This window comes from Spodoptera frugiperda, chromosome 8 (assembly GCF_023101765.2).
Source record: "Spodoptera frugiperda isolate SF20-4 chromosome 8, AGI-APGP_CSIRO_Sfru_2.0, whole genome shotgun sequence".
Taxonomy (NCBI): Eukaryota; Metazoa; Arthropoda; class Insecta; order Lepidoptera; family Noctuidae; genus Spodoptera; species Spodoptera frugiperda.
Window position 1 is genome coordinate 7,352,614 of NC_064219.1, and position 24,206 is coordinate 7,376,819.

General features: G+C 35.9%; 6 protein-coding genes across 6 annotated transcripts; 2 read left to right on the forward strand and 4 right to left on the reverse strand.

The window, feature by feature from the left end:
• Window positions 1-639: 639 nt before the first annotated feature.
• LOC118275431 (glucoside xylosyltransferase 1) lies at window positions 640-6,006 on the reverse strand. Its single transcript, XM_035593383.2, has 6 exons — window positions 5,785-6,006; window positions 5,386-5,695; window positions 4,916-5,108; window positions 4,472-4,587; window positions 3,871-4,053; window positions 640-3,183 (listed from the first exon to the last, which is right to left on the reverse strand). The coding sequence occupies exons 1-6, from the start codon at window positions 5,907-5,909 to the stop codon at window positions 3,004-3,006; spliced, it is 1,107 nt and encodes a 368-aa protein (XP_035449276.2). The 5' UTR covers window positions 5,910-6,006; the 3' UTR covers window positions 640-3,003.
• A 208-nt stretch (window positions 6,007-6,214) lies between these two features.
• LOC118275468 (probable DNA-directed RNA polymerase III subunit RPC6) lies at window positions 6,215-7,886 on the forward strand. The gene is made up of 4 exons (XM_035593448.2): window positions 6,215-6,533; window positions 6,636-6,840; window positions 6,932-7,183; window positions 7,629-7,886. Exons 1-4 carry the CDS (start codon window positions 6,337-6,339, stop codon window positions 7,863-7,865), a joined length of 891 nt encoding a protein of 296 aa, XP_035449341.1. The 5' UTR covers window positions 6,215-6,336; the 3' UTR covers window positions 7,866-7,886.
• On the reverse strand, window positions 7,198-10,027 carry LOC118275470 (optic atrophy 3 protein homolog). The gene is made up of 4 exons (XM_035593450.2): window positions 9,765-10,027; window positions 9,170-9,338; window positions 8,928-9,070; window positions 7,198-8,842 (listed from the first exon to the last, which is right to left on the reverse strand). The coding sequence occupies exons 1-4, from the start codon at window positions 9,904-9,906 to the stop codon at window positions 8,472-8,474; spliced, it is 825 nt and encodes a 274-aa protein (XP_035449343.2). The 5' UTR covers window positions 9,907-10,027; the 3' UTR covers window positions 7,198-8,471.
• Window positions 10,028-10,327: 300 nt separating this feature from the next.
• Window positions 10,328-11,850, reverse strand: LOC118275469 (CDAN1-interacting nuclease 1). The gene is made up of 5 exons (XM_035593449.2): window positions 11,536-11,850; window positions 11,308-11,460; window positions 11,016-11,160; window positions 10,824-10,873; window positions 10,328-10,737 (listed from the first exon to the last, which is right to left on the reverse strand). Exons 1-5 carry the CDS (start codon window positions 11,658-11,660, stop codon window positions 10,359-10,361), a joined length of 852 nt encoding a protein of 283 aa, XP_035449342.1. The 5' UTR covers window positions 11,661-11,850; the 3' UTR covers window positions 10,328-10,358.
• A 6,447-nt stretch (window positions 11,851-18,297) lies between these two features.
• On the forward strand, window positions 18,298-20,437 carry LOC118275392 (cysteine protease ATG4D). The gene has a single exon (XM_035593321.2). The coding sequence runs from the start codon at window positions 18,598-18,600 to the stop codon at window positions 20,008-20,010; it is 1,413 nt and encodes a 470-aa protein (XP_035449214.1). The 5' UTR covers window positions 18,298-18,597; the 3' UTR covers window positions 20,011-20,437.
• On the reverse strand, window positions 20,430-24,010 carry LOC118275393 (protein farnesyltransferase subunit beta). The gene is made up of 4 exons (XM_035593323.2): window positions 23,617-24,010; window positions 22,625-23,438; window positions 21,576-21,687; window positions 20,430-21,284 (listed from the first exon to the last, which is right to left on the reverse strand). Exons 1-4 carry the CDS (start codon window positions 23,701-23,703, stop codon window positions 21,077-21,079), a joined length of 1,221 nt encoding a protein of 406 aa, XP_035449216.1. The 5' UTR covers window positions 23,704-24,010; the 3' UTR covers window positions 20,430-21,076.
• Window positions 24,011-24,206: the final 196 nt, after the last annotated feature.

A 24,206-nucleotide genomic window follows, 5' to 3' on the forward strand; every position in this document is an offset into this window, starting at 1 on the left:
CTTGTTTTATGGACACACGCGCCGAGGTTGTTCCAGCTGGTGCGTCCAATGGTTGATGCTGCGAAGGTGCAGCACGGTGCAAAGGTGTGCACTTTACCTGATATACTATATCTACCTATACCGATACATCTAAATCGGTAATTGTCCTTTCAAATTTTAGGATTCACGCGGACAGTCAGGTAAACCGTCACCGCATTCGAGCAGTAATATTCGGTAACCAGTGTAACACATTGTAAAAGCATTAGAAGTACCTTATTAGTAAGTAATCAGTGTCCGTTTTTGATGCAAATAAACTTGTCTTCTGTATTAAAGTATGTTAAATACAGAATGAAAGAACGATGTGTGGATGGTATACCCACACCAGCATTTTCGTATTTCAACGTTTAAAAAAAGAGACAAAGTTGAAACAATCTGTTGCTTCAACATGTAAAAAAATTAACAAAAGATATTTGCAACAGCAAGGTTAAAGTTTTAGAACATACACTAACTGCCTAATTAGAAATGTTTACCTGTTGTGTCACAGAGTATGAACTGTTTTATGACGGACTCTATTACCTAAGTACGTGGGTCTTAATTTGTTCATTCCACAATTTAACATACTTCTATAATAACCAAGCAGGAACCCATAACAAACAAGAATTAAAGGAACCAGAAAAAACAAAATGTATATTTGCAATAAAATTATTTGAAATACAAATGTTAAACTTAAATGTTATGAGGCAGATTGAATACTTTTGTCATAATAAAACTAAATTATAATTATATACAGTAACTTAATTCTATGTATACCAGCTTCTATGAAATTATTTTCATAATAAGATATGGATAATAATTAGTTGAATACAGGAGGTTATACTACATAGTCAATGTACATCAATATTTGTTTTAAGGTTTGGTGAAATAGATATATGTTTACACAGATATTGGCTAAATCTTCGTCGACACTTGTGTTATGGATGACCCTTTCAATGACAAGTTTACCTTGAGCACACTTGTCTTAGGTCAGCTAGATCCAGGAACCTGTTATACTCTTACTGACCATTGTTTTCGTTTTTCTCTAATGTTGTTCAAACATACTACGTTAAGAGAATGCACCGCTCCCATGTCGCGGGCTCAATTCCCGGATGTGCTTTATTTAACATCCACAACACAGGAGTGTAATCTTAGGCCTTAAGGAACTCTCGCCTCGCCCAACGCGAAAGAAATCATTGAATGATCTTCCCCCTTAAAAAAGACCATAAGGAACTAGTTTCGTCCTATTTTATTGACGTGCTCAACCTCTTTTATCAAAAACAAATAGCTGATAATATGAAAGCGTATCAAGTGTACATATTAATAAACCATTGTCTTGGTCCAAGTTCAGATAAGAAGACGTCCATAGAAAATATCGACACAAATTATCAAATACAAAGCAGATCGGAGCCGACCTCAGTCGTGACCTTGATAACAAGTTAATTTAGCTTGACGCGAGATATCTATCATAGTTATACCTATTATAATTATAAATAATATAAAAAACTATAATATTCCTTTGTTCCATTAACTGCACACGAATTAAAACTTTATTACAATAGAAGTTAGAACTTTTTAACAATATCTTTTGTCTTGAGCTCGATCCTAGGAAAATTGGGATCGGGATAAACAGTAATCTATGTTACCCCCTGAATAGTAAGCTTGCCATTGGTGGAAGAACTTTTAGAGTCGATTCTACAATTTCGGAGCCTATTGCAATGCAAACAATAAATATATTCTTCTTTATAATATTGGCCATGTACTGTGTTAAAAGGATTCAAGTTAGTATGTACCTGCATACCTTTTATTTCAATTAGCAAGTCAGTACTGGCAAACGTTGACAATGCCTCGGTTATAACGCTATGTGAATCGAAAACCGGTTCATATTAATTACTATGTCGAGCACAACTAAGCATTGTTTGCCTGCTACATAGTATGTATACATATTTAATGTTGACATTTATTGGTAGTAATCATATGTAATTACATTAATACAAGCAATCAAGTTTCATCTTAAACGGTAATATATTTGCTTAGAGCAATCTATAATCTCAATTTGATCTACAATGAGGATAAAAACAACTTTATTAATTTCCTAATACATACATTGTTCAACTGAGTTTTTTAATAGACAATTAATATTTGTTCTTTGTTTCTGCAAAACATTTTTTACAAAAGTATGTAGTGCATGACTGTGGTTTACATAATTACACACATGATTGTAGAGCATTAAGTTATCGAAACTATACAACTACAGTGAGATACCTGTCGTAGAGAGCTATCTTAATACTTCATAAATAAAAATTATATAAATAAATATTATTTATCATTTCTATTGTGACACATCTCCTAATCTTATCAGCTACTTTGTGCGGTCAATGATTTGTTGTTCCAAGCCTTATCACGCCTGTCACACATGCTCATATTGATGAGCCCAGATCCCTATACACACGTATTATGTTTCTAATTCTACATATCATATTACATATATCTGGATTTCGTACTATCTGTCACACAATAACTGGGGTTGAGTTGGTTGAGTATTACCATTATTTACCACATTCTAATGTAATGCTAGATATGACATTTTAATGGCCTATATTTACTATGGCCGGTAGATTTTTCTACTAATGATAGAATGTTTGTCCATGTAGCAAAAATCTATTCCCAGTAGATAATACACGTAAGCAGAATTGAACATATAAAATATAATAACTACATACTTTTCACTAATTTATAAAGAATCCCTCAAGTACCTAATAATACTATTGGTATTAAATACATTTAAAATATGTCAAAACAATAAACTTCCATTCTATTACAAAATAGGCGTGTCATGTTCATAATTCGATACAAATAATTGTTTCTAATAAAAAATATAACTTGTTCTCTTAATAATGAAATGTTAGTTGCATAAAACATGGTATATAAATAAGTAATATGAAATAAAACCCTGATATGTTACATTGATACACATCCAACGATACGGCGCTATCTGTCGGGCGGTGGGTATAGATTGCTAAATGTCTGTGTTGGAACTTTAAGGAAAGCTTCCTTCAAGTTGCCGCAGTTGGAGGGGGGCGCCTCGGTGAAATACCTGTCCATGTTTGTAAGTACATACTTCGAGGGATCCGTCCCGATTTCGTATTCGTCTATTGCACGATATATTGCCTGAAACAATACAAAAGTCAATCAGTCAAAAACCTTTTTCTAAAGGTAAGCGTCCACAGGCTCGCATCGTACGCATCGCACTCAACGGATTTTAGTTTGTCTTGTATAGAAACTCATACAACTGCGTCCACTGATCCGCATCATCGGCAATGCCTACATGCGATGCATACCGATAACGTCATACGGAATGCGTGCGATGCGTACGATGCGGGTCTGTGGATGTTTACCTTAAATCGATGCCTCTCGCTATCTCTATCTATTGGTAGATTGCGCATGCGCACTGCGTACATATCAAATGTAAAATATATTACATAGTAAAATATCTACCCATTTTGTGTGTAGAGTAGCCACCAACATAGATGACTCAATACATACAGATACAACAGTATGAGACTGTTGAATAATAACGTTTTAAAATTCAAGGGCAACAATTTCATATTTTAGATATGTATTGAAAAAACATTTTTTGTGAATCTTACCCTTGAAAGTATTAAGAATCGACACGAGTCTTTATGACGTGCTGTATAGACGTTTCCAGTTTATTCGCTGTCGAGGTTGACCCTAATTTTAATTGAATTAAAGTTGTTTTTATATAAAGATTAAAGATACATTTTTAAAACTTGAGTTACGCTATCATAAGACCCCTCGTTCTGTCAGTTAGTCTACTACATATAAGAGTCAAGGTACCTGAAAAGCTGGTTGCTTGTTATTATGGAATGCTCTCCGACTGCCGTGCAGCAGGAAGATGCCGCGGTCAGTAGCGTCGGCGCAGGCGTCGCCGTACATGCACTGGTCCGAGCGGTAGTTGTACCGGCACGACAACACGTGCACTGCACGCTCGTGGTAATGAAATATTATATTTATTATGTCCTGCAAACAAACAAACAACTTATTGCATTTTATTATGTTAATTTAGAGTAGTTACTTGTGAAATGTTTTGTGTACAACAATATACAAATAGCTCTTAATGGCACGGTGGTTGGGCAACTGGCTGCCTTGCAATGTGAAGCGGGTTCAATTCCCGCACAGAGCAACTCTTTGTATGATCTACAAAAAGCTATTTCTGGTCTGGGTGTCATGTGCATGTGAACTTGTGTTTGTAAATTCACCCACAACACAGAAAATCCTAATTGGGCGACATATTTGAAAAAAATTTATAACAAAATAATTTGTTGCTTTAGCAAAACTTTTTAATTACTTAGATTAATACTAAAAGCCCAATTTAATTATAAGATCCAAACACACAGTTTTACGTAAAATTAAAACAACGAAAAGAAACAATATTTACCTGATCACCCCAAGGTATATAGAGCTTCCATTTCAACATAATAGGCGTGACATATTCCACCCAGCCAAATGTTCGCATTCTCGTCAAGTTCATTAACATCACACCTGAGTTGAGGCCTACAACAATATTTATCAATGTCAATACATGATATATTGTATTATATTTTAATTTAAATTTATTCATCCTTAGATTTTGTCCTTGAATCAATTAACATTTGCATATTATCATGTATTTTTGCATGAGGTTTAATCTACTGTATTTTGAAGGGACATGAGTATTTCAATTTTTTGTACCAAGTTTTAAAAATTTTTTTCATATTTCTGAATATAAAAATTACTTTTTATTACAATTGAAAATTATAGTCTTTATAATCAGTAATTCTTATTGAGATTTTTATATTGATTATACTAAGTGTAAAGTAAAGAAGAAAACAAGATTTCTTACCGAATTTGCCATAAAATGGATGTTTAGCAAATCTCGGATACCAAGACACATTAGGGTTGTCGTCTTCCAGTGCCATTGCAGACATCTGTGAGGAATTGAACTGTGTGAAGTAGTGCCACAGCTCCTCCACAGGCCCCAGGAACAGGGTGTCTGTGTCCACATATATCATAGCATCTATGTGAGGTATTAGTTCCTGAAAAGTTTATAAGAAACACTATGATTTACAAACAATATGATCTGTACCTACTAAATATTCTGGAAGTTATTTATGTCTTATATAAAAAAATGCAATTGCTATTTGTTAGTCTAACTAAAACTCGAAAAAGGCTGGACCGATTTGACTAATTTAGATCTTGAATTACTTATTTTAGTCATATGTCCAGTCCATAAGTCCAGGGAAGGATTAAAAGGTTTGAAAAAACTTATTGGGGCAGTATGAAGTTTGTCAGAAATAAATATATTTTTCTTACAGGAATAAATAATCGTTGAGCTGCACATTTGCTAAACAGGTTCATCCAATCTTGCTCATGTTCTTGTGGAAAGCTTACTCTATGAAGCTCAAAGCTCAGCTGGTTATTTGTTATTTGCTTCCATTTTGTTAATGTTTCATTGAACTTTGGTCTTAAATTGTCATCAGCGAATATTACGAAGTGTATGTGAACTCTTGAAAACAGTAACACAGACTTAACCACGTTCAAGGATTCGTTGAATCTCGAGTCACATACTACGAAGGATAATACAACCCTCTCTATCTGTGTAGGTTCTTTGATAATGGAAGCCCTGAAAATTTAAATTGTGTAGTGTTAATTAAAATTGTTGTTTCATTATTTTCTTACTCATATTAAACAATTTAAACATCATAAACTTACTTGGAAGGCACAGGCCGCTCGTTAACAGCATATTTACTGTTATTGCTAACTTTAGAATATAAATATAAAACAGTGAATGTACTCAATAACATAAAAATCATGAACTTAAGTGAGAACCTTTTCATATTTTTATTTGCCTAGAAAATGCATAGAAATTAGAAATTCACAACATACTTTTAATTTACTTCATTGACAACTGTTGACAATTGACAACAAACAACAATAATAAATTGTTTTTATGGCAATGTTGGTAGCAGTGTTTATCTGTCAAAGTTTTGAAGCTATAGATCATAGTCTTTTGAGACAATTTTTAAGTTCATTGCTCATTTCATTGGGTTAAGAATAGTCTATGGTTCCTCGGTTGCCATTTAAGAAAAAGAAAGTCTATGGTTCATCAGCTGTGTACAGTCACTGTCAGTTGTGTGACACTGACATTATTATCTGTTTGTGATTGTGTGTGGCGTGCGGCGTGGTGTTTGTTGTTGAATGCGTATATATTTTAGAATCCAACAATAATTATTTAAACATTTTAAGTTTGCAAAAAGTTTCAGTATGAGTGTAAAAATTGAAGATCAATTAAAAGAAAAAATATTAAACGTCGCTAAGAAAAACCCAAAAGGGATTTCGCATAAAGATATAACAGCCGCAATACCTGAAGTATCTTCTGCTGAACTAGTACCGGTCATCAATGAGCTACTACAGCAGGAATATTTTGATTTATTTAATCAAAACGGTGTGCTTGTCTATAAGTAAGTTACCACTGCATGTGGACGCGTCGCATCGGTGTTTTCGTGAACGATCTAAACTTTTATTGTGATAAAATATAAATGTAAGCATGGTATTTGTTCTAGGCTAAAGGCTCAAACAAGTAAACAAGCAGTGAAAGGGGCTGACAATGAAGAAAAGGTTGTATATAACCTAATTGAAGAAGCTGGTAACAAAGGTATATGGATACGAGACATCAGAGTTCGATCTAACCTCGCCAACACGCAACTGACGAAAGTTTTAAAGAATCTTGAAAGTAAAAAGGTCATCAAAGCTGTAAAATGTGTTAATGTAAGTTGATTTCAATTAATAACTTCATAGAATAAGATGAAATTTCTAAAAATCTGCATACCCTCTGATATTCATAATTACTTTGTTTCAGGCCTCTAAGAAAAAAGTGTACATGCTTTACAATTTGGAACCTGATAGATCCATATCTGGAGGAGCATGGTATCAGGACCAAGACTTTGAATCTGAGTTTGTAGACATCCTCAATGTCCAATGCCATAGATTTTTAAGCCAGAGAGCTGACAAAATAAAGAATAATCCACGAGGACCAATTGTAGGCCGCACACAGTCTTATGCCACAGCTAATGAAGTACAAAAATATATTACAGACTTAGGAATAAGCAAAGTAAGTCATTTGTATTTAATTTTGTTTATTTAATATCTAAACTAAAAACTATATTTACATGAGTAGATATTGTCAATATTAAACTTTATAATAATGCAATACTGTAACATGTGCTAAGCATTTTCTATTATTGATTCAACAAAATGCATATTTGTTTCTTTTTACAACAGATGATTAATAAATCCTGTATAAAACTTAGCCTTCCTTGGAGCTATTTTAGAAGCACTGTAAAGCCAATTACTTTTTTACAAAATACAAAGTGAACAACTGTTAAGTCGAAATAAATAATTGCAATATAATATTTATAGTGTTCAAAACTATTTCATTAAGTCCCAACATGCTTTGTATTATGGTATTTATTAAAACATTCTAATGAAAATGTTAATATCTAGTAGTAAAGTTTAGTATATTTATATTATAAAATTAATTGTATTTTTGGTTTCAGGTTGAACTTGACGTAGAAGATGTAATTACAATTCTGAATACATTGGTCTATGATGGCAAGGCAGAGAGCAGTGTTTATCCTGATGGGAGCAAAGTCTATCGGGCCATTGACCCTCTTATACCTGCACCAGGGTTGGTTCAAGTGCCGTGTGGAGTGTGCCCACTAATTCATTCATGTGATTCCACTGGATTGGTCACACCACAAACTTGTGTTTATATGAAAGAGTGGCTAGAGTAATAAAATATATATTTAAGGATATTCTGTGCTTATTTATTCTCAATGTCTTCTACTTTATCAGTTATAAATTATTAACATTAACATATTCATGTTCTTATACCTAAACTGCACCATCAATACAAAGCAATCTAACTATAATTGTATTATATACAAAAACGTAAATAAAAGCATTAACACATTGACTTTATAATGAACAAATCATTATGTACTTGTGACAAGCCAAATAATTGTTTACAACAATAAGGAAAATAAATACTTTGATGAGCAAGTGTATCATTTTACTTAAGTTTTGTTGGTGAGGTTCTTGAATTTTTTCTAGACCACATTAAAATACAAATAAAATGGCAGAAAAATCTAGAAAAACCTTTGACATAAACACAAAAGTGCATATGCACACACCTACTAGATTTTGACAACAATTTTACTAGGATCACAAATGCTCTGGGATATCCAAATACACAATAAGTCAATTAAATAGACATTTTACTGTATGATTCAGTAAATAAAAAAATAAAACATTAAAAAAACAGGTAACAATGGCTACTACTTAACTAACTCCACTTTAGAGGCTGCAAGGCAGCAACATAATGTACTCTTATCACAGGTTTAAAACAAACTTCTAAAATTATTTTCAATATTATGCAAAGCTGATGAAAGTATTGCAGGTTCCCTTTTAGGGATAAATGCTTTTTCTTCAATAGCTTCCTCTTCTTCCTCAACTACAACTTTATTATTGTTATTGGGGAATAGAGAACTGAAGGCATCCATCTGGATGTAGTTTAGAGACTGCAGGATCAATCCATTGTTAGGATATGGAGTAGCAGTAATAATGGATTGTTTGTTGTAATCCTGATTGTTGTTGACATTCTTTGGTGGTGTGGGCTTTGGTGGTTCACTGTCTGAGGTAGGAGGTGATGGAGGTAGAATAGATGGAGGGCCCTTTAATTCTGGAGGAGGAGTTGTTGGTTTCTGTCCACCTGAAAACAATGAATAATATAATATTAATTTTCTATAATTAAAATGACATGTTGTTGAATAAAAAACTAAATCAACAATGCCTACTTATTGAATAAATAATCCTCTCCATTTCTCTAAGCTGTGTTTGTTGTCTCTGGACAGTAAAGTAGAGATCAGTGATTGTGTCAGAAATGTGTTTCATTTCTTGCTCCTTCTTGGCTTCTTTTGCAGCTTCCTTGTTGCTTTGCCTGGTAACAGATTATAATGGTTACTTATTTTAAACAAAACAATCCTTTTCATGTAACATTGAGTTTATAGTAGGTATTTAAGAAAGTGATTAAAATTACCTGTTATATTCGAGTAACAAAATAGCTGCTCCTATGGTGAAAATCAAAGTTTCACCAAGAAGATTAGCTCCTAGCTCTATAGCCATTTCTTGACTGAGCACTGGTATATTAACTGGCCTACCCAAGTTTAGAATCCACATTTTAGCCTTTACTTCACACCAATTGTAGACTGAAAAAGAATTCCATTTTAGATATAATCAACACAAAATACATATTATCAGCTTTTAAACATATTAGAATAAACTGTAATATTAGGCTAGGAGGCGTCTAAATGTATACATCTGCGAATGTAAGTTAAATAGGTTGAGAAAGTCAAGTGCAAACAACAATCTTTAGAATTAATTGCATCCACAGACAATGCTTCAATACAAGATATAAATAAGAAAGCAGATGTTCGAATGAATAATTATAACTGAGGTATGATAGACACAAGAATTTAGTGATGGTAACTACTGGTTAATCATTATTTTTCCTCTCCATTTTCAGTTGTTACGACATCAATGTGAAACTTGAGATTTAGACCTATTATCCCTTTGGTTATTGTTCACAACGACAGACAAATATGATAAGGTATTAATACATTATTGACACTCACATTGGGCAGGAGGCATACAAACATAAGTCCGGAAGAACGGGTTATGTTTAGCTCGTTCTTTGCAAGCATTTGCGATGGGTTTACTTATCTGTTTTATCAGCAAGGCCCCTAGCTTTGCAATCGGAAATGCGCCTACAACCATTGTTATACTAAAACAATTAGTTGTATTTATTTAAGTGGCGAAATGATGTAAATTTTATTTTTATAGTATTATACAAGGTTATCAATACTGTATTGACTAATTACTATTTTTGACATATCTGTTGCAGGGTTGCCGTGTTAGTGCTAATCAAAAATAAAATTATATTTTTAAGCCTGGTCAACTCTAGCTTACTAAAATAACTCAGCGTACGGTAGTTTGTACAAGTAGATTTCGTATCTACTATGAAATATTGATCCCATCAGTTTTATACTTAGTAGTTAGTTTGCCATTTTCATTTTAAGATGTATGCCGTTTACTGTTCAGTCAGTCAGAGAATCCAATGTGACTCATTTACAATAGTTATGCCTACTCATTGTAGGCACACTACGATGTACTAAAGGAATAAATAACGTACTTCATATTTATATTAAATTGCTTTATTATTTCTAAAATTAAATATCCATTTTATACTGTGTAATACTAGATTTTTCGGGAAAACTGGTCCGTAATATGAACATGTTGTTAACTTCTGGTGTTGAATCCAATGTTTCTAAGTATCCAAACCAGTATATAACTAGGCCGGGCCCGAATCTATTCCAGTAGCAAGTCAACTGTTCCTTTAGGTAACCAGAGTGATTTTCTTCATCTCCAAACAGTGCTTTACTCTCCACCCAGTTCACAATGAAACCATCTACAGCAATGGGTACATCTAACTTAAAATCTGGAGTTTTATCATAGCCACGAGACCTTAAAACACTTTCATCAGAAAATGTTATATTCATTAGTCTTAATTCCCTTTCCAATCTGAGTTCATATTCTAATCCTATTGACCTGTAACAATAATTGTTATTATTATTAATCTCAGAAGTATACAAGTAATTCACTAACAGGTTACAATTTAAAATGTGTAATCTTACTGTTTTATTATATCTGCATAGGGTCCATATTGGTTGTCATTCATAATTCCCTGTAAAAAATAATTAAATCAATAATTCATATTATACAGAAAGTTAATTTCAATTTTATACAGATTATAAAGTTAAATTATTGAATAAATACATGGTTGTACAGCAATATTACAATAATTTTATGTGAAAAAGGAAACATACCATAAAGACTTGGTAAGCCAAGTCCTTGTCTTCAATTAAAGTTGTATCTTTGATGCATTTCTTGGCTAGAGACGAGTCGGAATATACACCTTGTAATAGAGATCTTGCAAACAATGCAGGGCTTATTCCTTGACAGTCCGAGAGCCTGTTATAACAAAATATCATAAATGAATAACACCTATTACATATTATTGTTGTACTGTCTCTTAGGGGTAGACAGAAAGGAAGCCTACCTATACCTTTACTAATTAATAAAACTAATATTAAGTTGATCATTAAATAAGGCACTTACTGCAAAATTACATTTTCTTTACTCTTGTCTCGCATAAGTCCTTCATAGAATTCATGGTATTTGCTGGATATTTGCGGAGATTTTCTGTAACTGTGTTTCATTGATCTCTGAACTAATGACGATATTATGCTACCCAAAGTAGATTGCGGTAAACTGAAAATCAATAAATGGTTAGCCAGATGGAACAAATGTGATTGGTAACATAAATCCAAGGTCTAAGGTACTAACTGTTTATATTTCTTCTTCAGTTCATTTTCAGATTTTCGGCTGTATGATGTCAGTTTATTGAAGTCATTAACAATTGCGTTATATTCATCTATTTTCATTACATTATTTAATTTACTTTCCGACATTATTTAGCTTTTATTGTTTCCACTTCTGCTTAAAACTATCAGGTGAGGCGCTGTATTTATTATGTATTGAAATTAAATATGATTTCACGATTTGTACCAACCACAGTCACAAAAATTAATTTAAGTTATTATTGTTTTGAATATAAACACAAATGCGAATCACGTTGAGCGTTAAGTTGACATTTAAAAATGTCAAAATAAATACCATTCCAGACGTTCCAGAGATTATATAGACGACACAATTTACCGATAATATTTTTATTGAATTTAAAGTTTGAAACACAAAACTAAATTAAACATAATACTTACTAAATAAATCTTAATGGAATAAAACTTAAATAAGTAATAAATAAATATGTACTATTAGCAATCAGAAGCGGATTTAATTAAAAAAAAATACAACTTTACAACCTAAAAACTAAAATAACAATTTCTTAAACATTTATTGAAAATAAATCACAATTTACAACAATAAATATAAATCACGCAACAATTTCAAAAGAAAATAATAATCTTCAAAATACGTCTTACTCGCACGGCAGACCACGAACAAATAGGACGAGGCACCGGTACTCGGCTGCTTATATAGGAACTTGTCGTCCTACCCTACCCTTAACTTAAGAAATGTCTAATACGGCCTCTCCTGACATCCTGTCGTCCTCGGCAGGTAATGTGGCTTCAATTCAGGTCGGGTATGTCAAGTCCTCGAGGAGATTCTGGCTCCGGATGGTCGGGTCTTGACGAGGGCCCCGGTACTGGTTCTGATGCAGGCACAGGCTCTGGCTGGGATGGCTGGTCTTCAATCGATTCATCTTCATCATCACCGTCATTGTCTGCGGGTGACATCAAACCATTTCTAAATAGTGAGGGCACATACAATCCTCATGCAGATCAGTTTGTTAGTATTATTGTTAAAATAACTAATAAATTGTAGGGTTTGAACGTCAAAGTTTAGTAGCTTAGTTAATTTTCAATAAATAGCTCCAGTCAACGTAAACACTGACGTTCAAACAAGGTACTAAAATAACTAACTACCATGCTTAATAAAGAACACTATGAGCGCACGTCCCATAGCGACTGGTTGGTTTGCAAAGCCGACCAGCTTCCAGAGGTCGTGGGACGCACCAAATAGGTACTCCGCGCCGACAGAAAGAATCACAGAGTCAAGAGGCCGTGGGTGCACCAAATAGGTACACCACATCGACAGAATGAACCACAGAATCAAGAGGCCGTGGGTGCACCAAATAGATACACCACAACGACAGAAAGGACCACAGGGTCAAGAGGCCGTGGGTGCACCAAATAGATACACCACAACGACAGAAGGCCCAAAAGGCAACATTGCCCCAGAGCAACAATTCTTCAAGGGTATTACCACCGGCACACTTACCTCTGAAGAAATCAGCGCAGGACTCAGGCGTCCACTCACCTCCCCAAGGCACCATGTACTGTGCAGCAGCATAGGTTGTCTTGCCATAGGAGCCAGTTACCAGCCGCAACTCGTAGCGCCCATGAGGCAATACACGAACCACTCGATAGGGCCCACGCATGCCATGGTCCAGCTTTCCTGTGGACTGGGAGTACTTGATCACGAAGACCAGATCTCCTTCCTGAAACACTCGAGGGGGATGTCTGTCCTGGTTGGCTTGAGAGTCCATTGCCGCCTGGTTTCTAGCTAACCGTTCGGCCGTCCTTTGTCTGACGATCTCTCTTCTTGACTCACGATTGTTTGAGGCGGGACTAAGTGCGACGTCCCGCACAAGGACTCGGATTGCTGGTGTCGCATTCTGGTGACCAATTAAGAGGTTCAGAGCCGATGTTTGTGTGGTCTTCTGTTGCGTCAGGTTGAGAATTAGTTGAAGACGCCACAGTTCCTCAGCCCATTCGGCTTTCTTGTAAGTCACTTCGATCCTCAGCATATTCAAGACAGTGCGGACATACCGCTCCACTTGTCCATTGGAGCGGTGCATCTCGGGTGTTATATGGTGAAGTGAAATGCCTAGAGATTGCGTCCATGACTTAAAGCTTGCGGACTCGAACATTCGGCCTCTATCAGATATTATCAAACGAGGAGTACCGAACAATGATATTACAGTCTGACAGACTTGTTTAAGCGCTTCTAGGTCTTGGGAGCAGATAGGTGTAAGTAGGCAATATTTACTGAACGCGTCAACGACCAGCATCACGTGCCTGAAGCCCTTAGATACAGGCAAAGGGCCAAGTGCATCAATATGAAGAGTGTCAAACGGAACATCAGGTTTAGGCCAACTGGAAATAGGTTGAAGTGGCGCCCGTGGGACTCGTTTATGCGCTAAGCAAGTTATACAGTGACGTATGTACTTTTTGACAAATGCCCTAAGTCCGGGGAACCAGAAATGTCTCAGTATTAGTTCTAATGTTTTATCGACACCAATATGACTATGCTCATCATGGAACACACGCAAGAGACTCAGGCGTTGTCCCTTCGGTATATAACAAAGAAGTCGCGTCTCTTCTCCAACACAACTGTACTGATAATAAAGTACCTCATTTCGTACCAAGTATCGGGACGAATCTAATTCTCCTCGCTCTAACGCCTGAATCATATTGCGTGTTTCCTCATCCCCGGCTTGAGCGATCTGAGCCCAGTTGCGCGGCCTGTCAATGTTATTTACAGGATTGCGGCTTAAATAATCCGCATGTGGCAACATGGCTCCTTTTCTATATGAAATCGTAAAATTAAAATCTTGAAGATAAATCCACCATCTTGCCACACGTGGAACCAAGTCTTTTTTATTCTGCGTAGCTTTTAAGGCATTACAATCAGTAATGACGGTAAAATGAGATCCTATTAAATAGTGTCTAAAATGTTTTAATGCCTTTACCACGGCCAGGGTCTCGAGCTCGTACGAATGGTACTTTGGCTCTGCTCCCTTAGTCGCCTGGCTGTAGTAAGCTACCACACGTTTAGTGCCGTCCTTACACACTTGTAACAGAACGGCGCCATAGCCCAAACTGCTCGCATCAGTGTGCACTTCCGTGGCTAAACTTGGATCGAATATGGCTAGCACAGGTGCACTGGTCAAACAAGCAATAATTTCTTGTCTAACGCGCTCTTGCTCTGGCCCCCAGGAAAATGAAACGTCTTTACGAGTCAAACGTGCTATACAAGCCATTCTGTTTGAGTAATTAGGAATATATTTGCGAAAATACCCCGCTAAACCCATAAGTTGACGCACCTGTTTGACGTTTTGGGGAGGACCAGAGTTTACAAGGGCCTTGACCTTGCTAGGCGAGGGTCGCACTTCCCCATTGGATATAACACGCCCCAGGTACTCGATTTCGGTACACAGAAACGAACACTTTTTGAGATTAATGGAGAATCCTGACACCGTTAAAGTGGCTAGAACCTCTTTCAAGGTTTGAAGTCCCTCATCGATGGTGTCAGAGAGTATCAAACAGTCGTCTATGTATACCAAGACCTTGCCGGATTCTATAAAACTGCGCAATGTGGAAGTGATTATTCGTTGATAGACTATTGGCGCGTTTGTGAGGCCATAGGGCATTTTTAAGTATTCATAATGCCCCTCGGGCGTTACGAAACCGGTGTAGGGCACGGATTCATCATCAAGTCGGATTTGATGGAATCCTGTAGCCATGTCTAGCGCAGTGAAATACCGACACTTGCCTAAACGATCGATGTGGTCATCAATCAAAGGCAACGGGTAACGGTCTTTGACCGTTAGTTTATTGAGAGCTCGAAAGTCCACACACATGCGGTCGGAGCCGTCCTTCTTTTTAACCAATAAGATAGGGCTGGAATAAGGGGACTCCGACTCGCGGATGATGCCTTTGGACATAAGGTCTCGGATAATGTCACGGACTTTCGACTTCTCATCGTGCGACATTTTGTAAGGTCGATAGTTCACTGGAACACTGCTGTTAAGTTGAATGCGCATGCATCCAGTTGTAACGGTGGATGTCGCAGTGCCTGAGATAATGTGGTCTGAGTATTCGCCTAAGATATTTTTTAATTTGACTAAATGATCCCCGGTTAATGGGGTATTAATTGTAGTCTGTGCGTTCGATTCCACACTAGACACAAGGATAAGGTTAGAGTCTCGAATGATACGTTGCGCATTCTTGGTTCGGATGTAGGTGACACCGTCCCTATTAAGCACGTCTGTGCCTATAATGATAGGTGCATTCATACACTCACTTGGCACAATTAACAAATCTACCTCCAAGGAAATGCCTTCTAATTCGATCGTCAATGTGACATACGAATCTATTTGGGTAATTGACTCGCCTACACCCTTTATTTCGTGACTGGTGGGTTTAATGGTACATGCGAAATATTTAACCACAGAAGAAGAAATCAAAGATACTCCTATAGCACCACTATCAATTAAAAGATCAATCGGAATGCCTTGTATAACTCCTACAACAATATCATTACGTTGCGAGCTAGCTGCACAAAAATTAACCTTACTTTTATAACGGTGCTGATCTACACGTTGTTTTGCAAAACACGACTTGATGTCATGACCAGATTTTTTGCAATAAGTGCAAACAGTAGAAGAATTTGAATGTTTTTCGCTTGGCTTTGGGTCCGAATTAATGTTTTTGGGTACAGTAGATTTTGATTGCTTAGGACACGTAGTGTACTTATGACCAGTATCACCACACCCGAAACATTTAGCTAGACCTATTGGGCGTTTTCTGAAACCTTGCGATCTACTGTTACCACCGTTATCAATCTGAGTATTTGAGCGGAAAGTTGTGGCTTTTGACGGTTTTACAAAAGTGGATAGGTAATTGACTAAATCCGAAGGTTTCAAGTTCGCATTGACCGCAGTCGCTTTTACGTGTGGGTCAGCAATGCCTCTTAAAACAATCTGTGTGATCAAATCGTCACTGAGACCTTTAACAATGCGTAATCTTAGCAAGGATTTACGCGCATATTCGGCATATGTTTGATATTTATCGGAATTGGAAGACATAACTTCATACAAAATTTCCGCCGAATCGATTTTCTTAACGCATAAGGGTTTAAAGTCTAATTTAAAATTACTCCATGAACGGTCATTACTCACCCACTCATTGAGCCACGACCTAGCGTCTCCCTTCAAACAATTACCTATCCTAGAAAAGCATTCACGGTCGTCCCACTTGTTAAGTAACTTGGCCCTGTCGACCTCTTGGAACCAAGAATCTACATCATGAATACTGGGATCGAAATTTGAGACATAATAACTGTGGGTACTCATGGATTTCAGTGATTGAATTGCCTCAACTATTTGCTCTGTACCTTGTTCAATCGAATTTGGTCTTAGCAAAGTTGGATCACGAGAACTCTGCTCCAGCGCTTCCAGGCGCGCCAGTACAGTGTTGCAGGATCCACAATTGCTCGGCGGTAAGACTACAGGGGACAGCGGCGGCGTGCGCACAGTGCGCGACATGTGCTCACCATGCGATACGTGGCGGCACTCGCGACTCCGTCCATAGGAGCGCCTAAAGTGCGGCGAGCGCCCGCGCGAGTTGCTACGATGCTGCCATTCTCGCGTGCGCCGATCCCGCGAGCGTTGACGGCGAGGAGTGTGTGTGCGCGAGCTATCACGAGAACGCCGCGACCGACTACGCGAGTCACTACGTGAACTACTACTCCGTGTACGATGGTGCTTACGAGAGGACCTTTCGCGAGACACGTGCGAACGGCGGAGACGATTCCGTTTATCCATTGTCCAAATACAAATCAAAACAACTTCAAAAGAAAAATAAAAATAAAAAAAGAGGTTATGGTAACCACAAAATAAAACAAAACTACTTAGCAATTAGAAAGGAACCTTCCAAATCAAGTCAGGCTATTAGTGGGAATGAATCTTTTATCCCACTTCTGATATTAGCAATCAGAAGCGGATTTAATTAAAAAAAAATACAACTTTACAACCTAAAAACTAAAATAACAATTTCTTAAACATTTATTGAAAATAAATCACAATTTACAACAATAAATATAAATCACGCAACAATTTCAAAAGAAAATAATAATCTTCAAAATACGTCTTACTCGCACGGCAGACCACGAACAAATAGGGCGAGGCACCGGTACTCGGCTGCTTATATAGGAACTTGTCGTCCTACCCTACCCTTAACTTAAGAAATGTCTAATAGTACAATAATAATTTGAAAGTAAAACAAAGAAGAACAAAAAAAGTTATAAAAGTTCCCTTCATTTATTTTCAATAAATATTTTTCTAAAAAAATATTCATCTGTCCAGAGTATGCATCACTTAGTCCAGTCAATTTAGGAATTTACCTCGGAATTTGAGATACCCAGCAGCAAATGAGATATTTCGAAAAAACCGCAAAATAAACGATTTTTGGGTCCTTTGACCCTGAATTTTAAGGGTTGCTTACGCCCTACCATGTGTAGGTTTTGAGACAAGTTTTAGGGGGTCAATATACAAGTATATACAAAATTACAGCTGGGTATCTCGCATTCCGAGATTCTTACCTAATTTAACCTTATTTGACTGGACTACACTGGCATGGAATTAATATCAATTGATGATCACTGGACATCTTTGATGTTGCTAGCACTAAATAAATGTCTTATCTTTACATTGTCTATGCGCTTTGAAAAGAACAATGTGACATATTTATTGTCAATGTCATTGTGTGTCGTCTGTACGGTTTGTCGTGTGTATTTTTCTTTATCCCTAATGTTTTTGTTCAATAATATAAAAATTGCATTTATTTAATCAATAAATTAACACCAATTTGCTATTAGTGATGAACAATTCAGTGCACAAATTGTAATTTGAAAGTGCATTAAGTCGTGTGGTATTATTATGGGGACACAACCTTATAATAACAGCATAGCGAACTGCTGACCAGTCAACAAATATTGGATTAAAATTCCAACACTGAAAAGTAAATACGATGCTGTAATATAATGAACGGGTCTAGTAGCATTGTTACACAGAACTCGGAACTGAAACCAGCTGATAATGGAATTACGCAAAATGCATCAGCGATAAATGTCGATAAAAATAAAAGTGGAGCCACAACTTCAAATGGAGGCACAGAGGAACTACTCGACCTTAAAGGTAAGGTTGAGTCCCGCCTCTTATCCATGTGGAATAACGTGAAATTTGGATGGACTGTGAAGCTAAAAACCAGCTTTTCAAAGGAATCGCCTGTATGGCTACTTGGCAGGTGCTATCATCGAAAACTTAGTCCTACGGGATCATTAGAATCATCTACTGAAATTGGTACTGAAGCAACAGCCAACCAACCAATTGAGCAGATATATGGAGAGGGCATAGAAGGCTTCAAATCTGATTTTATTAGCAAAATATGGATGACATATAGAAGGGAATTCCCCACCATGTCAGGCTCCTCATTTACCACAGATTGTGGCTGGGGTTGCATGCTACGAAGTGGACAGATGTTGTTAGCACAAGCTCTAGTGACTCACTTTCTTGGTCGTTCTTGGAGGTGGTTTCCTGAGAGGGCTATACAAAATGCCAGGGAATTTCAAGAGGATTGTTTACACCGCATGATAATCAAATGGTTTGGTGATAAGTCATCAGTCAACAGCCCTCTATCTATACATCAGATGGTGAGTCTAGGGGAGGCCCTAGGGAAGAAGCCAGGAGACTGGTATGGACCTGCATCTGTTGCTCACTGCCTGAAAGCAGTTATGACAGCTGCTTCAAAAGAAAATTATGAGTTTGATAATTTGGAAGTTTATGTTGCTCAAGATTCAACTATATATGTTCAAGATGTTTATTCACTTTGTCGTCTACCAAATGGTTCTTGGAAATCCCTTATTTTGTTAGTTCCTGTAAAATTGGGGTCTGATAAATTTAATCCTATTTATGGCCCCTGCTTAACTTCATTACTTACATTAGACTTTTGCATAGGCATTATTGGGGGACGACCCAAACACTCACTGTATTTTGTGGGATACCAAGATGATAGATTGATCCACTTGGACCCTCATTACTGTCAAGAAATGGTGGATGTTTGGCAACCTAACTTTTCTTTACAATCATTTCATTGTAGATCACCTAGAAAAATGCCTCTAAGCAAAATGGACCCTTCTTGCTGCATAGGCTTCTACCTGGCCACACAAAATGATTTGGAAACATTTATCAATGTTATACAATCATTCCTAGTCCCCCAGGGAGTCGCTGCTAACTTTGAATATCCTATTTTTACTCTAAACAGTGGCTCATGTAGCAATGTTATGAACTTTCCTAATATTAGGAACTCTATTTATGAAACAGAGCAAAACTGGGTAACACCAAATATCCAAGACAGTGATACGGACATTGAATCTGAGGAATTTGTGTTAGTGTGAACTGAAATGAAGCAAAATCGACTATGTATTGCATTACCAAAAATTTATGTACTTCTAATATGTAGCTACTTAAAGTTTATCATCACACAAATTGTTAATGTTGCTTACAACATTGTATAATAAATCACTGTTAGGGTTCTTATGTATTACAGATATGATTAAGGTGAAATAAAAATAATCAACATATATATTAAAAGACAAGAAATGCAGCTAAAATTTAATGTTTATATTAGTAGTTTTTCATGTTTCATGATAAATTATGGAAAACATGTTCATAGGAAATTATGGCCAGGGCAATGTATGTATAAATGTGTAAAAACCTACCCATAATGCTATGTACAGCTAGATTAGTTAGTATAATTTGCAAACCTGATGCAAAAATTTATTGCATTTGAATAAAAGGGAATAATAAAAATTCATTATTTTACACAGTTTTTTATTTATTAATCTATACTGCACAAAAATTATTACTAACCTTATGTATAGTTTATACATAATTGCAGGGATGTGATGATACAAGGGACTTAGTTTACCCAAGAAAATCACAATGGAAATGTGGAATTAACTAATCATAAAATTGAAATACTATGTACACCCAAAATAATTGTACCACCACACAAATCTTACTGAGATTAATTTCTCATTATAAATATTTTTTACATATAAATTGCGGAGAGCAAGTACTTTATTTCATTAAAACAATAACATGTAACATTTATAACATTTAAAAATAATGTTAATTGTAATACTTATTTACTTGGAAGTAATTAAACAATAATGTTTTCCAAATGTAACACATTTTTGGTACTACTTGGAAAACAAGTTAAAACATCAATTTAATACCATTTAGTAAGGAAGCTGTTTTCCTGCAATGTAAGTTATTTTCCTACACATTGGAATGGAATAGATAATTATATCCTGTATGTTTAAAATTAGAACTGTGAAGAATCAAAGACAATAATTTCAGAATAAATATGAAGGGATGGTGTGAAAGATTGAAATATTGGTGCATCAGGAGTTGTGTTCAAGAAAGCTTAAAAAATTTAAGGATAACAACATTGGGTACTTAGTTTTTATCTTTGACTGGTGGTGGATGTCTGATGAAGTAGTGTACAGCATTGTACGCAAGATGTGGTGCAACATTGTAGAGTGGGTGTATTCTGTTGAGTTCATTGCTGGGTCGGCCGACTATGAAGGGGTCACCAGCCCCCGTGCCATGCTGTGCCACTGACAGCCCACTCAGAGCATAACAAGTGTGGTAAACATCTCGATGCCTGAAACAACAAGTTAACATGAATCAGCAATTAAAATATAACTACATCTAGCGTTATTACTTGTATAGATATGATATCAACAAATTACTGCATGAATGATAAAGATTGTTTTGTTTACTGGTTTGTTTCATAATTTGAATTTTATAGCTAGTCATAGGTTTGATTAAATTGTGTCTACATAATAATTATGATAAGTTCATATTCACAATTATAACAGGTGTATTACACACCGTGCCAAAAAAGTGTCATGTCATGTTACAGTTACACAAATAATTAAATTGTCATACTTACTTGCCAGGTTTGTCAATAAAGCCGCCCCCAGGCAAGGCTTGACAGCAGATAATTACATACTCTTGTAAGGCACCTTGGTTGAAGAGTACCGTTTCTAACAATTCTTTATTTTCTGAAAATAGGAAGTAATTTGTGAGATTGTAGTTACCTATTAAAAAAATGGCATACAAGGCCATACAATAGACTAGTGAAACACAAAAAACAGTAAAGTTTGCTAAAATAAATGTAGGGATTGAAGTTGTTTGCTTGTTTTTTACATTTATTGCTATTTGTATTTTATTCTGTTGTTGACTTGACTTTACTTTAGATACACTTGTTACAAAAATAAATAGAAAGTACTTCACAATCAGGGTTGGCAATGTTTAAAACATTTGTTTTAAACACACGTTTAAAACACTGATTAAAACACTACAAAAGTATGTATCATGTTTAAAACATGATTAAAACTAATTTGTTTTAAACATGTTGAAAACACATAAAAAAATCTCTTTATACTTTTACACTCAAGAAATTAAAAACCTAATGGTATATTTTTTTACTAAAGAGTTGGCAACATGGATATTACTAGATGGGATTCCCCTGACTGACAAGCGGTAATGCGGTGAATGAATGTTCATAAAACGCGGGGATTTCCCGGTTCCCTTTGGTGGACACGTATTTTTTCAACCGACTTCAAAAAAAGGAGGAGGTTTCTCAATTTGACCGTATATATGCTTTTTTTTACGTAATTTTGTTCGGCGTTATTAATTAACTATTACAGTGCGTGTATGTGTGCTGTATTATTTGGAAAAAAATATGATAACAGGGCGGAAGAAAGACCTGCTTTGGCGGAACTTTATAGAAATTCCAGCTTTTTTATTCATTTTATACATATTTACGTGTTTAAAACAAGATTAAAACATGTTTAAAACAAGTCAATTAAAACAGCAGTGAAGAATTAATAAAAAACATGTTTTTTTTGTTTTTCAATTAAAACATGATGTTTTTTTCTTTATAAAAAAAACATGTTTTTTTTCCAACCCTGTTCACATTATTATCAAATAGATTACCTTGAGATAAGATAGCACTGATTATTGGAAATGCAGCTCCTAGCCAAAATGAGTAACATCCATCCACCAATTTATTTGTTCTCCCTTGGAATCCACCTTCTAAACGCATTTGACGATTCACACACCACCTTAATAATGCATCTACATCACATAGATGTGTTTTATTCAACAAAGCCAAGGATGCAATGCCACAAAATGCATATCCTCCATGTGCCTCCATACCTGGACATCCAGCAAACCCACCTTCATAGGTCTGGCAGCTGACTATCCATTCAGCTGTCTTATCAAATAAGGCATCTGTGTATGTGTTTGTAATTTTAGCAATACTGACAGCACAGTATGCTCCTCTAATGTCTTGCTCCCCACCTTTGTGAAGGGCAAATGACCCATCAACATCTCTCACAGTCCATAAAAACTTTTGTAAACTACTCCTGTCTAAAGAGTTATATGCTTCCTCAGTGCCTATTATGCTAAGGGCATTGACAGCGGCATATGTGGTTCCTAGATGTGGGTACTGTCCAGGACCACCTCCATAGCCACCATCGTCATGCTGACACAGAGTTAGAAACTTCACTACATCAGACAATGTCTCTGCATCAGGCATATCATTAAGTAACGACAGTGAGTGTAGGACCCAGTACACAATCCATGTTCTGCTTGCATCCAAGCATTCATATTTCTGTGGTAAAGTTCTGAGATAGTCCTTCAACAATTGACAATGCACTCTTTTTCTTATTACAGGGAACTCTGGTTCTATTTCAGCACTCTTCTCAAACTGTTTGAAGATTTTTAATATCACTGCCTCCACATCAACCTGAAAAAATAAATAACAAATTATAAAAGAGTTACGAAGTGCGAATTAGGTATATGCATTAGCTACAAATTATTGTGTTTGGTTTCTGATTGAGAATACATGCGTAAGTACTAAATTAATATATGATGTTGTTGAAAACGGCAAACCTGTTCTTTTAATACAAACAAGCGGTGTTTACCTGATCAGACGAAGAGTCTGTGACCACATTTTCTGTATCAAAAGTCTCAGATGATATTTCTTCATAACATCTAATTCTATTCTCCATTTTTAAGATTCTAATAATTATCTGCGTTAACTATAATCTCGAGAGGACTGCGAAATTGCTGCTAAATCCGTTCCAAGCCCCGCAAAGTGATTAGTTAAAGATAGCACTTGTAACACAATAACAACAAGGTGAGCCAAGAACTATTGACATGATATGTAGCCAATTATATATTAGCAAAGTAAGACGACCGAATTAGTCTGTATTGTGATGAATGTCATGGTTACTTTAAATATTTCATTGTGATTATTTTAACCTCAATTTATTGAATCTATAATAAATATTCTGCTCCTGGCGAATACAGATTATAAAAAATATAGAGGTGGAAAATTGGAAAATAAAAACCGATAACTGAGTCCAGCATGGGGTCCAAAGACTACAGAATTATATTATATCGCATTTATCATGGCAAGTTACGTAAAGATTATTTAATCCGTACGCAACACAAGCTAATTAAATTTATCAATTTTATATTCTCCATCTAATGATCTTATATGGTATTGGTA

Coding starts and splice junctions, on each gene's coding strand:
- LOC118275431 (XM_035593383.2), bottom strand. CDS start 5,909: ATGAAAAGGTTCTCACTTAAGTTCATGATTTTTATGTTATTGAGTACA. Junction 5,696..5,784: donor GAGCGGCCTGTGCCTTCCAA/GTAAGTTTATGA, acceptor TTAAATTTTCAG/GGCTTCCATTATCAAAGAAC. Junction 5,109..5,385: donor CTCAACGATTATTTATTCCT/GTAAGAAAAATA, acceptor TAAACTTTTCAG/GAACTAATACCTCACATAGA.
- LOC118275468 (XM_035593448.2), top strand. CDS start 6,337: ATGAGTGTAAAAATTGAAGATCAATTAAAAGAAAAAATATTAAACGTC. Junction 6,841..6,931: donor AAGCTGTAAAATGTGTTAAT/GTAAGTTGATTT, acceptor ACTTTGTTTCAG/GCCTCTAAGAAAAAAGTGTA. Junction 7,184..7,628: donor CAGACTTAGGAATAAGCAAA/GTAAGTCATTTG, acceptor TTTTGGTTTCAG/GTTGAACTTGACGTAGAAGA.
- LOC118275470 (XM_035593450.2), bottom strand. CDS start 9,906: ATGGTTGTAGGCGCATTTCCGATTGCAAAGCTAGGGGCCTTGCTGATA. Junction 9,339..9,764: donor TTGTATGCCTCCTGCCCAAT/GTGAGTGTCAAT, acceptor ATTCTTTTTCAG/TCTACAATTGGTGTGAAGTA. Junction 8,843..8,927: donor GAGGATTATTTATTCAATAA/GTAGGCATTGTT, acceptor CATTGTTTTCAG/GTGGACAGAAACCAACAACT.
- LOC118275469 (XM_035593449.2), bottom strand. CDS start 11,660: ATGTCGGAAAGTAAATTAAATAATGTAATGAAAATAGATGAATATAAC. Junction 11,161..11,307: donor AAAGAAAATGTAATTTTGCA/GTAAGTGCCTTA, acceptor TTGTTATAACAG/GCTCTCGGACTGTCAAGGAA. Junction 10,874..11,015: donor TGGCTTACCAAGTCTTTATG/GTATGTTTCCTT, acceptor TATTTTTTACAG/GGAATTATGAATGACAACCA.
- LOC118275392 (XM_035593321.2), top strand. CDS start 18,598: ATGAACGGGTCTAGTAGCATTGTTACACAGAACTCGGAACTGAAACCA.
- LOC118275393 (XM_035593323.2), bottom strand. CDS start 23,703: ATGGAGAATAGAATTAGATGTTATGAAGAAATATCATCTGAGACTTTT. Junction 21,688..22,624: donor CAGTGCTATCTTATCTCAAG/GTAATCTATTTG, acceptor TCCTATTTTCAG/AAAATAAAGAATTGTTAGAA. Junction 21,285..21,575: donor TTTATTGACAAACCTGGCAA/GTAAGTATGACA, acceptor TTGTTGTTTCAG/GCATCGAGATGTTTACCACA.